At 41.7% G+C, this 12,476-nt stretch overlaps 1 protein-coding gene across 1 annotated transcript in view; it reads right to left on the bottom strand.

Annotated features, from left to right (window-relative positions):
• Positions 1–938: 938 nt before the first annotated feature.
• PGAP1 (post-GPI attachment to proteins inositol deacylase 1) overlaps positions 939–12,476 on the bottom strand; it is a 49,739-nt gene continuing 38,201 nt past the window's right edge. Inside the window, exons 19-27 of the mRNA XM_083407476.1 lie at positions 11,595–11,633; positions 9,780–9,873; positions 8,999–9,089; positions 8,622–8,819; positions 5,715–5,850; positions 4,561–4,611; positions 3,688–3,926; positions 2,653–2,757; positions 939–1,281 (exon numbers count right to left, since the gene is read on the bottom strand). Of these exons, the coding sequence (XP_083263602.1) occupies positions 1,143–1,281; positions 2,653–2,757; positions 3,688–3,926; positions 4,561–4,611; positions 5,715–5,850; positions 8,622–8,819; positions 8,999–9,089; positions 9,780–9,873; positions 11,595–11,633 (1,092 nt within the window). The 3' untranslated portion in view covers positions 939–1,142. The remainder of the gene's footprint in view (positions 1,282–2,652; positions 2,758–3,687; positions 3,927–4,560; positions 4,612–5,714; positions 5,851–8,621; positions 8,820–8,998; positions 9,090–9,779; positions 9,874–11,594; positions 11,634–12,476) is intronic.

Raw genomic sequence — 12,476 nt, 5'->3', positions numbered from 1 at the left:
TCATTCGGCTGGAAGCTGTATAATTGTGATGATGATTACTGAAGCCAGAAGTGCCTTATTAAAACACTCACATTTAAATAGCTGCACAGATATATATTTTGGTCTTGAGCATATGCACATATTGGGAAACTCACATGGGTGTGTTATTCCCAACAGAAAGTATTGCTAAAGAAGGTATCCGTGTAACTGTCTACATGTTTCCATGTACACTAGCATGAATCTCTATGTACAGAAAGTCACCCGAGAATCTGCCCTGAGCTTCACACTGCAGTGTAACAGTACAAAGAGCATACACATCTGCTGACATACCGTATTTTTCGCTCTATAAGACGCACCAGACCACAAGATGCACCTAGTTTTTGGAGGAGGAAAACAAGAAAAAAAATATTCTGAATCCCAGAAGCCAGAACAGCAAGAGGGATCACTGCGCAGCGAAAGCAGAGACCCCTCTTGCTGTTCTGGCTTCTGGGATAGCTGCGCAGCCTGCATTCACTCCATAAGACGCACACACATTTCCCCTTACTTTTTATCAGGGAAAAGGTGAGTCTTATAGAGCAAAAAATACGGTACTTAGTAAACTATGTTACGTTGAATATAAATCGATGTATTGGGCTACCACCACTTTCAATAATCTCACAAACATGGAAGCTGTGAAATAGTTTTTGATTTGTCACCAAGTCGAGCAGCATCGGCATTGTAGCTTAGTACAGACCCAAGGAAGGACAAAACATAACTTCAGCTGCCGTTAACGGAAAAAGAACTTTCGGATTGTCCTATCGGTTATGGATTTTGCCAACAGTAAAGGTGCTTCATCCCGAAGAGCATATGGGACACACAAGTGCACATTTGTGGTTTTTTAAAAAAACCCAAAACCCTGCTCCAACACCACAAAAATAAAGCATCATTGTCAGAGGCAGATTCAGAACTGAGCTGTAAGCTTCTACAAGGATTTTTTTTTTTTAACAGTAAGGTACAAAACCCTATGCTTTCTTACTGGATCAACCTTCACAACATGTGCCCAGTGTTGCTTTCACTTCTGCCACGGACAGAAGATAATGTTTATGAGATTTTCATGTTGTCCCAGATTATCCTTGGTTCAACTTCCTCCCTGGTGTGCTTGGTGCTTTGGTAAACTAAAGTCTTTACACAATGCAGCATAACGCGTGAAGAAAAAGAGGAAGGATTACAAAGTATGGCATTCTGTCTAAGTGCATTGGTGCAAACACCACGGCGGCAACGGACAAAGGAAGTGGAAGATGTGCGGCAATCTTCAGCAGTTTACTGTGGAGAAAGGGGAAACAAGGTAAAACAATTCTGCCGTTATTAAGGCTGCAAGCTGTGTGGCGTAATGAAGAGTGCAGATATTCCCGGGAGTATCTCGTACTTCTGCATATTACATAAACAAAGCGCACGGCAACCCATCAACTGCAACCGACCATCTCCTGGGCCGTCTGATCTTTCGTTCCGCCAGCAAAATTAAGATACCTGCCCACACGGGGCTGACACCAAAGGTCCGCTCATATATTATGGGGGGGGGGAGAAAGTTAATTTCCCCCCTATTTCCTTAGCCCTCTGTCTCCCCACTTCTTCTCCCAGCAACCCCATAACAAAACGTCTCAAACTGAATGTAACTGACCTGCATGAACTACTTGAAGACTTGAAAACAGACCCTGATTCACAGTGTAGCCAAGATTTTGGTTGGGGGGGGGAGCAGACCTTTTGTTAGACGGGGGCAGAACCTCTGCTTGCTATGTATTTTTATTGATTGGGGGGGGCAGCTGCCCCCCTTCCCTCCCCTCTTGGCTACTCCCATGCACTGAATGTACTTTTAATAAACACATAAAAAATCGAAAAAGAAAAGAAAGACTCGGACTGAACCATCCAACCTTCTGGCATATCCTAGCCTGACATTTCAATATTGCAGCCTCATTTAAATGGAGGCTTAACATGGCAAGCGTTGACCTGAACCATCATCACCCCTGAAAATGGGAGTGTAGGGGGGGCACTCAGGGCCTGGCACGTAACAGTAACCCAAACTATGGTTTATCGTGAATGTGCAAGCCTTTTGGTGCTGGAAGAGAAAATCACAGCTTATTTGCTCTTCCCTGGGTCCTGCTGTTGCCACACTACCCAGAGCTAAGCCACAGTTCAGCTTAGCATTAGGCACAAACGGTTTGTCTCACTCCAAAAAAGTGGTGAGCTGCAACCATGGCTTGTTTTTGGTTTACAGAGTCAGGGGTGCATGCCCCATAATAACATGTGGGGCTTGCAGGGGAGAAATTGGCAGAAGACATCTTCCCTGACACTCCCACTTGGAGAAGCCTCTCTGAATCACACCCACCGAACAGTAAAGAGTAAGGAAACAGCTTGAAAGCACAAAACTCCCATCATCCCTAGCTAGCTGGACTCAGTGGTCAGGGATGATGGGAACTGTAATCCAAAAACAGCTGGAGACCCACTGCTAAGTGATCCTGATAATACATAGTGGGCAGGGTGAGAACAGGCAGAAGATGCTCTTAAAGGCTTGTACTGTATGTGACTAAAATAACTGTGATTGTTTTGTTTTAAAACACACACACACACACGCACACACCAAACTGCACCTTCAAACACCAAAACTGTGGGGGACATGAAGATAATGAACTAAGGTACCTTGTTTTAACTTTTGTAGTGCTTGCGTTCATAAGTATACCCAAAATGGCTATGAGCATAAAAGCAGTTGATCGACATGGATCAGGATCCAGCTTGATATGGTACCTATTTGGGGGAGAAAAAACAAAGAGCATGGTAATAAACTGAAAATCAAATTTTGCAAAGGAAACACAAAGTAGCAGCAACAGAATATTGTAGACACAAGTGGTAGATAATACATAAGCGGGAGATGGATGGCCATCTCTCATGTATGATTTAGTTGGCCTAGATCAGGGGTCAGCAAACTTTTTCAGCAGGGGGCCAGTCCACTGTCCCTCAGACCTTGTGGGGATGACGACTATATTTTGAAAAAAATAAAATAAATGAACGAATTCCTATGCCCCACAAATAACCCAGAGATGCATTTTAAATAAAAGGACACATTCTACTCATGTAAAAACACGCTGATTACCAGACCGTCCGCAGGCTGGATTTAGAAGGCGATTGGGCTGGATCCGGCCCCCGGGCCTTAGTTTGCCTACCCATGGCCTAGATGCCCCTCGGAGTTCCTTCCAATTCTATGATTCTAAATGATTACACAAGCAGAAATACCGTATTTTTTGCTCTATAAGACTCACTTTTTCCATCCCAAAAAGTAAGGGGAAATGTGTGTGCGTCTTATGGAGCGAATACTGGCTGCGCAGCTATCCCAGAAGCAAGAGGGAATGCTGCTTTCACTGTGCAGCGATCCCTCTTGCTGTTCTGGCTTCTGAGATTCAGAATATTATTTTTTCTTGTTTTCCTCCTCCAAAAACTAGGTGCGTCTTATGGTCTGGTGCATCTTATAGAGCGAAAAATACGGTAGATTTTACGGCATGGGAAGGAACAAGAAACAATATGCAACGCAGTAAAAGATAATACAACAAACTTCATATACTGATGCTGCTATGAGCTTCCCCAATTTTAAAACCAATGCCTTTGGATGGAGTAGCTGAGTTTGAAACCAACCCGTCGTGGATTCTTGTATAAAACCTGCAAGTTCTTCTGGCGGTTTACCTGAGATTCTTCAGCCAGTAAATGAAAGACGGGCAACTGAGCAGCACAATCAACGTGAGCAAGTTGAGGACGGTGACGTGCATCTTAAGACTGTCTACAACGCTGTCAACGGCTGCGCTGCCCGTAGGTGATGACGTTGCTGCTGCTGCTGCTGCTGAAAGGCCATCTGCTGATGATGCACAGCTCTTTTCTGTTTCTCTTTTGGAACAAGCGGAGCTTTGTTCCGAGTTCTTTGGGCACTATAAAATACAAGTGTAGGCATTAATAGGGTGATAAAAAGTTTAACGGCAAACTTAAAAAGTGCTTCATGGGGAAGATAAAAAAATATCAAGTAGTGCTATTTATTTAATTTATATCCCACCTCTTTCTCCAAGGAGCTCAAGGTGGGATACGCATCCTCCCTGTCTCCATTTTACCCTCACCAACAACTCTGTGAGGCTGAGAGAGACTGGCTGGCCAAAGGTCACCCAGTGGGCTTCACGGCTGACTCAGGATTTAACCCCCCCCCTTTTTTTAGTGTTCTCTTTTTTTAATAATAATTTTTATTAATTTTTATTAATTTTAACATATGAATTATAATGCATACCACAAAACGTCACCAGTTATACAATCTTTTTTTGGACCTCCATCAGCACCTCTGATGATCCCCCGTTTTAACCACTTCTTATGCATTTCTTAAATTCATATTGCCTTTAATTATCTTAACTAATCATGGCAGGGGGAACACAAACATTTGAAAACATTAAATGCCAAAACTATTTTTGTTTAGGCAAGCCTATCCAGACATGTAAATTTTGAGATGGTTTAAAGTTTCTTTGACTGTTGGTTTCAATTAACTTCCAATGTTTTAAATTGATAACTGAACAAACCTACCGTATCAAGGACACTTAGTTCTGTTCTGACATTTGAATGCAGTTTAATAACCTGTTAAAAAAAAAGTCTTTTTGAACTGCAGTGTATCAACTTGTATGTGCAACTTATCTTCATCACCGAGACTAAAACATAATTCCCTTTTTAAAGTTTTTTAATCAAGTTTTCAAAAATTCCACACATACATTTCAGTACATAATAAAAACTTTTTTTCTTTTACTTCCCACCCCCTTCTCTATGGTGTTTGTTTCTCTCCCTCTGTCACGCCCTTTCTTCGATCTCTTAACCCTTAACGAAACTACTGTTCTTTTTACTCTCTTCTGTTGCTCATAGTCCCAATCCTGCTCGCGTGCCCATCATATAATAATATTTCTTTAAATAATCTGAAAAGGGTTTCCACTCTTCCACAAAACCTTTGTCACGAGGGTTCTCTTATTTTAGCTGTCAACTTTGCCAATTCTGCAAAATCCAACTAAAACACAATTCCTTTCTCGTTCTTTCATACTACGAGGGAAGGGCAACCTCCCATGTTGTTCTGAAGGGTTCCCCAACCCTCTGAAGTAGGTTTTCAGTTGGCACAGAAGGCCGGGGGGGGGGGGGGGCGGTAACAGTAAAAAAAGTACCATATTTTTCGCTCTATAGGACGCACTTTTTTCCCCTCCAAAAATTAAGGGGAAATGTGTGTGCGTCCTATGGAGCAAATGCAGGCTCCTTGGCTTCAGCGATAGCAACGCGAAGCTTCCGAAGCGCAGAGGGAGCGCTCCCTCCACGCTCTGGAGGCCTCGCGTTGCTTTCGCTGAAGCCTGGAGAGCGAGAGGCGTCGGTGTGGAAATAAGATTTTTTTTCTTGATTTCCCCCTCTAAAAACTAGGTGCGCCCTATGGTCTGGTGTGCCTTATGGAGTGAAAAATACAGTATTCAACCAAGAAATCTGAGCAAAATGTGTTGGATTTTATGTGCACCAAAAACAGGGATAGCTGGATGACTTGGAGGCAGGGCAAGCACGATCTTTTACCTCTCATTTTTTACCTCTCATTTTCCACGCCACATCGCACTCAGCACCAAACCTATAAGAAGACTGCCCAAACCAACCTATGATTTAAAAACTTTAAAAGCATTTTATCCACACACTGTATTTGCCACATGCTGGTTAAATACCTTGAAGGTGTAATGAGCGTATGTCATTAATATAGCCAACGCTCCACATGTAGTCCAGCTAAGGAAAAACATGCAAACAGCTACGCACATCCTTCTTCGCGTAATCAAACTGGGCTCTGGTGGAAGTCGAGAGGGTCTGGCAAATGCAAACAATCATAATTTAATTCACACAATATTATTATTATTATTATTATTATTATTATTATTATTATTATTAACAATAACACTTGTTGTTGTTGTTGTTGTTGTTTGTTTATTTATTTGGAGGGAAACAACAATCTTTATTACGGTCCAGAGACCCAACAAAACATTACAATACAAATCAATACAGAGTTCATACAGCCTACCTCCAGGTTAATCAAGCACTTTGTTTAGAATATAGGGCTCGTTTGTTCTTGCCACCACCAATAAAAACTTTCCCACGTTCTAGCTTTTGTCCGGTCTTCCAGTAGGAACCTGACATAGTGAGCCTCTGATTTTCCCGGGAAAGGCACCAGCAAGGGTAGTATCAGTTCAGCCCTGGCCTGCTCATACTTTGCACAATGCAACAGAATATGATTATTATTTATTTATACCCTGCCCATCTGGCTGAGTTTCCCCAGCCACTCTGGGCGGCTCCCAATCAAATGTTAAAAACAGTACAGCGTTAAATATTAAAAACTTCCCTGAACAGGGCTGCCTTCAGATGTCGTTTAAAGATAGAATAGCTGCTTATTTCCTTCACATCTGAAGGGAGGGTGTTCCACAGGGTGGGCGCCACTACCGAGAAGGCCCTCTGTCTGGTTCCCTGTAACCTCACTTCTCGCAATGAGGGAACCGCCAGAAGGCCCTCAGTGCTGGATCTCAGTGTCCGGGCTGAACGATGGGGGTGGAGACGCTCCTTCAGGTATACAGGGCCGAGGCGGTTTAGGGCTTTAAAGGTCAGCACCAACACTTTGAATTGTGCTCGGAAACGTACTGGGAGCCAATGCCGATCTCTCAGAACTGGTGTTATGTGGTCCTGGCAGCCACTCCCAGTCACCAGCCTAGCTGCCGCATTCTGGATTAATTGCAGTTTCCGGGTCACCTTCAAAGGTAGCCCCATGTAGAGCGTGTTGCAGTAGTCCAAGCGGGAGATAACTAAAGCATGCACCACTCTGGCGAGACAGTCTGCGGGCAGGTAGGGTCTTAGCCTGCGTACCAGGTGGAGCTGGTAGACAGCTGCCCTGGACACAGAATTAACCTGCGCCTCCATGGACAGCTGTGAGTCCAAAATGACTCCCAGGCTGCGCACCTGGTCCTTCAGGGACACAGTTACCCCATTCAGGACCAGGGAATCCCCCACACCCGCCCGCTCACACCCTGAGCAGCCAAACACTAATCATGTATAAAGTATAACGGATCAGCTCAGACACCTTGCCAAACTACAATTTGTGCTAACCCAAGTTTAGAACCTATGCAATAGACATTTTCCTGGCTCAAGCTAAAGGAGGTACACATTGCCCTTCAGAGGGTGTCCTCGTGTCCGTAGGGAAAAGTTACAATTTCACTCTGGCACTACATCTATAATGCAGCTGCATCTGGAGGCTTACCAAAACCCATAACTATGAGGGTCAATTCATTTCACAGAGTCCCGAATTTGCTGTTTTTCGTATTCTTTCCCTTCCATTTCTTTTTAAACTAACAGTTTTGGTATTTATGAATACTACTTAAAGATGCCACATCCTGGTTTTCTGAAAATAATGTTACCCCTAAACATGCAAATAAACATTTCACGTTTCAGGAAAAGGAGTTACAGTATTACCAAATATCTCTTTTGTACATTGAAGTTTAGTGAATCCAGTCTGTTTTTCAATTATGTATATTTCCCAAAGCAGATGTTAGTACTAGAGAATTATAACAGCACAAACACACTGGAATGGTTTAGCTTCTTGCGGGGGGGGGGGGGGCAGTTTCTAGAAAAAAAAATGTTTCTTGGACAAACCCTGAGATAGGAATCAAGCATTCTGTGGCTTTCTGGGTCAAAGTCTAAATTAAAGCATGATTACTTTTTACTTTGCCCGGATAAGATGAGCAAAGTTACTTTGGAAAAGAGGAGTCCTAAATAGAAAGATCAACCGTACAATCCAAGAATTTAAAAAGAGTAATTTGACGGAAAGAGAAAGGAAAAATCAAGTTTAATCAAGTCAAGGGCCATGAATTTTGGCAGCTGCATGTTTCATTCTGCCTGCTACAATAAGTATAAGTGCAGAAACTTGCTCCAATTTCCAAGAACTAAAATTGAAAGCAAAATCAAAGACCTCCTTAAGCCCACAAATGATATCTATCCTATCTAACCTTTAAAAAAATAAAAGAAGGATAATAAACTCAATCTGATATGATTAGGCCAAGGAACAAAAATGGAAGAAAACCACTGCAGAACTAGAACAGAAATGTAATAAATTGTTTATTCCTTCATGAAATAAAAAAGCTTTTATGCCCTGTTCAGAATTTGATTGAAAAAGAATGGCATTTCAACTGGAAAGGAAAATTACAAACTGGCAATGGCCAGTTTGTGAATGATGTCCTGGACTAAACAAGTACCCAGCTATTAACCTCTGACCATTTAGTATCCTTTGGTAGCACTTGATAAGGTTCTACCTTATGCAGAAAAACCTCTCTTTAATCCAAGTTAACCAAATTGCCCTTACAGCCAGGTTAACTCGGCTTATTAGTAGTTCAACACTTAGAACCATCTCACAAAGATGCCACTAACAGCTAGTAAAATATTGTACAATGTTCTACAGTCCCCATGAAAGTTAACCCATTCTCTCAGCTAGTTAAGAACTATCCCCAGGTTTAGTATAACCACTGTTTAATAAGTAGGCATTACATTTTCATCTTTTATCATTTCACCCACATAAAATAAGAGCAGTTGTTGTTTTTTACCTGGCCAAAGCTACATGCAATGAGGATGAGATCCTTAGAAACGAACTGAAGAGTTTGCCACACCAATAGGCTATGCCGGTTCCAAACATAAAGAGGATTAGAGATACAAAAGGAAACCACAAGTTCTGGTTGTTCAGTGTAACAGCATCCAATTCTGGCAAGGATAATATATCCCAGATTCCTTTAAGCCAGTTAAGCCTATGGGGGGAGAAAACACAAGATGATAGTTGTTTGCTTTACTTGCTTATCAAAAATTTATAATTAATCCTAATTTCAAATGCTGTATTTTTTTATTATGCATGTTACTGATGAGGACCTTTATTGCTGCATGAAGAATTCCATGGTGTAATGGGAAAATATACCAGCAAGGAACTTACCCCAACAAGAATTTAACAATAATCACTATTGGTTCTACTTTATAGGGCCTGGCAGCTTTAGTAAGTGCAGGTACAAAATCTGTGCAATGACCTAGAACAAGAAAAATGTATAACAAGAATCAGATGTGGCCAGTAAATTCAAATATTAACAGAAAAATCATAAATGTTCCAAAATTCAGGATATATTATAACCATTGTTAAATGTTAATTCCACTGCAGTAAACCTTCTATTTGTCATATAATGTCAATACTGGTGGTGAGGGGAAACAGACCGACAGAAATTATTTACAGTAATAGTTGTATTCAGTTTTAGACACTGATTATTTGTGACACAGAATTCTCAGTTCCATGAATATATTTAAATGTGTTTCCCCCCCAGCTTGCAGGTCTGACCAAAATGAAGCTCCTGCCCTAAAGGGCAAATAACTTGGTGGATATTTCCCTAATGATTTGAGAAATCAAATATAACTCAAGCTTTAAAAATGTACTGATTTTTAAAAGCTCTATTTAGCATTGTAAAGCGTTTGCTTTAAAATACATTCAAGTCGATAAGCTATACGATAACTATTGTTTATTCTTGCCAGTTAATAGCTTCCCTCCCCAGATTCCTATCAGTATCTACGAGATTATCAACCACTTTCCAACAAATCTCAGAGGTTTTTTTAAAAAAGGTAACAAAACGATTGCTGAACTACAAATGAAATGTACAATGAAACTCTTGTTTTCTAGTTTTATAATAATAAACAAACCTGCGCTTAAAAATCTTTTCACGAAATGTTACCTGTTGAAATTAGGGACCTTAACTGTCTTCCATAAGCAAGAAGAATATTAGAAATTATGTACACGGGTAGAGTGCCACCATGGAATCTTATTACCTACAAAACAAGAATGTTTTATGGAAAAAATGGAGCATGCAAATATCACCCAATGTCCACCACAATTCAGTACTTACATAAGTGCTTTTTTTCTAAATACTTCACATACATTATCTGAGTAATTATTAAAAACCTGTGAGACATGCCTATATAACAGGTGGGAGGGCTGAGACAACAAATGGCTTGCTCAATACCACTTAGCAAATTCATGGGTGGACTGAGATTTCATTAAAAACTCCCAAAATATATTCTTAACTGATATGCTACGCTAGCTCTCAGGATATCTTTTTTCAAGATAAAAATGGGCTCAGTTTCTTTTCCACAGGTATGAGTACCACACATTCTAGTGCCAAGAAAAAGCACGCAGACATATCAATCTGTTACTCAAATCTCAAGTTGCAATCAAGTACATCAGCATTAGCATGAAGGGGTGGGGATGTGAAAGCAACAATGCTCCCATAAATGTACATATCAACCCAGAACACGGCTTCAAATTTAGCACAATCAAGTTTCAGACTGTGATTAAAGATGGCCACTTTATAATCAGAACTGTAGCTTTAGCCACCTGGGCAAATCAGGCCTGAATTATCTTGCAATCCACCAACATGTGTTCTGACTTTCTGGCTGTTTACCCATCTAAGGCAGGCGGCAAAAAAATAAATTACCAACCCAATAAATGATGGCTGGTCTGAAGCATGGCAAGCTGTGTTGACCTGGTTTAAGTTAATAGGATTTAAGCAAAACTGAATTTGCACAAATAAGTTTCATTTGCTATTCTGTTGCTGACTTGCCCTGCTTTAAAAAAGGTAAAGGGACCCCTGACCATTAGGTCCAGTCGTGACCAACTCTAGGGTTGCAGTGCTCATCTCGCTTTATTGTCCAAGGGAGCCAGAGTACAGCTTCTGGGTCATGTGGCCAGCATGACTGAGCCGCTTCTGGCGAACCAGAGCAGCGCACGGAAATACTGTTTACCTTCCTGCCGGAACGGTACCTATTTATCTACTTGCACTTTGGCGTGCTTTCGAACTGCTAGGTGGGCAGGAGCAGGGACCGAGCAACAGGAGCTCACCCCGTCGCGAGGATTCGAACCGCCGACCTTCTGATCGGCAAGTCCTAGGCTCTGTGGTTTAACCCATAGCGCCACCCATGTCCCACCTGCCCTGCTTTAGAGACAGCTATTTAAGGCTTTTCAGTCTGCTTCCGATTTTTCATAACTGCTTTGTCTTCTTTTAAAAAAGGCACAGTGCAGTAGCAGCAAGTGCTGGCTGAGAGGTGCGGTCTGATGTCCTGGGAACTGAATTGAGCATATGGCCTTGAGCAAGTCATTTGTTTGGTCTACATTCAAGTTATTTCTTGCTTCCCAAGAAGTTCCCACAGATGTAGGATGTGTTTGTTCTTGACGTGATGCGTGGATGGTATTGCCTGGCGGCAGGAAACCTGTAAACACATGCAATAGCTGGTCCTCTTATGAACAAAGCATTTTCTGCTTCCACCCATCCAACCCAGGCTCTATGGATGGGAATTACTTGGCAATGTAGACACCACACCCCTATTTTGGGGAGGCATCCGTTAGAGCAGTTGGGACTATCTTTTAACACCCCATTGTTATAGATGCAAGCTACACTCACAGAATACATTTTATCAGATCCAGGTACGTTATTTTTGTTTTGTTATCTTTACGCATTATCAGCTTAAGGTTAAGTGAAACAAAACTTTCTTACCTGACCAACGACTTGCAGAAAAGAGGTCTTGACGATTACCTAGTTGCAACACACATTTTAAAAAGTAGCTTTTTTTTTTACACCAAACAATAATATAGCATAAGAACAAAATAATGAGAATACTCTGTTACTATGATAAAATAAGGTGTGCAGTTTAACAATCCAGTAGCGTCCCTGGAGGCCCAAAAAGCCCTGGTTTGTACAAAGTGCCTTGCATTATTTTCAGCTGGTGAACCAACTGCAATCCCTCCTAGACACTGACTGCTGGGCCACAGGGAACCATGCTCTTATGGGCTCCAGTTCAGTCTGCTGCAATGTATTGTTCAGCCTTGGAAGACTGGAAACTTAAAATGCAGATGCTAAGCTCCTATGTGATATGATAGCCATGTTCAATTTATAAAAGGATGTCACATAGAGGAGGGAGAAAGGTTGTTTTCTGCTGCTCCAGAGAAGCAGACACGGAGCAATGGATCCAAACTACAAGAAAGAAGATTCCACCTAAACATTAGGAAGAACTTCCTGACAGTAAGAGCTGTTCGACAGTGGAATTTGCTGCCAAGGAGTGTGGTGGAGTCTCCTTCTTTGGAGGTTTTTAAGCAGAGGCTTGACAACCATATGTCAGGAGTGCTCTGATGGTGTTTCCTGCTTGGCAGGGGGTTGGACTCGATGGCCCTTGTGGTCTCTTCCAACTCTATGATTCTATGAGGACAGACCATCAAGATCATATTTTGTTAGTTCTTAAACATACACCAACTGCCAATCCATTTCCAAGCATAATTCAAACTTCTGGTGTTAATGGGTAAGACCTAAACAGTTTAGGACTCAGGAACCTGAAAGCTTGCCCAATTACCACATGTTTGTGCCCAAGTATTGGAGGTCTGG

This window comes from Podarcis tiliguerta (assembly GCF_965153285.1).
Source record: "Podarcis tiliguerta genome assembly, chromosome: 1".
In the NCBI taxonomy this organism is placed as follows: Eukaryota; Metazoa; Chordata; class Lepidosauria; order Squamata; family Lacertidae; genus Podarcis; species Podarcis tiliguerta.
This window is presented reverse-complemented; position numbering and strand designations above follow the sequence as displayed.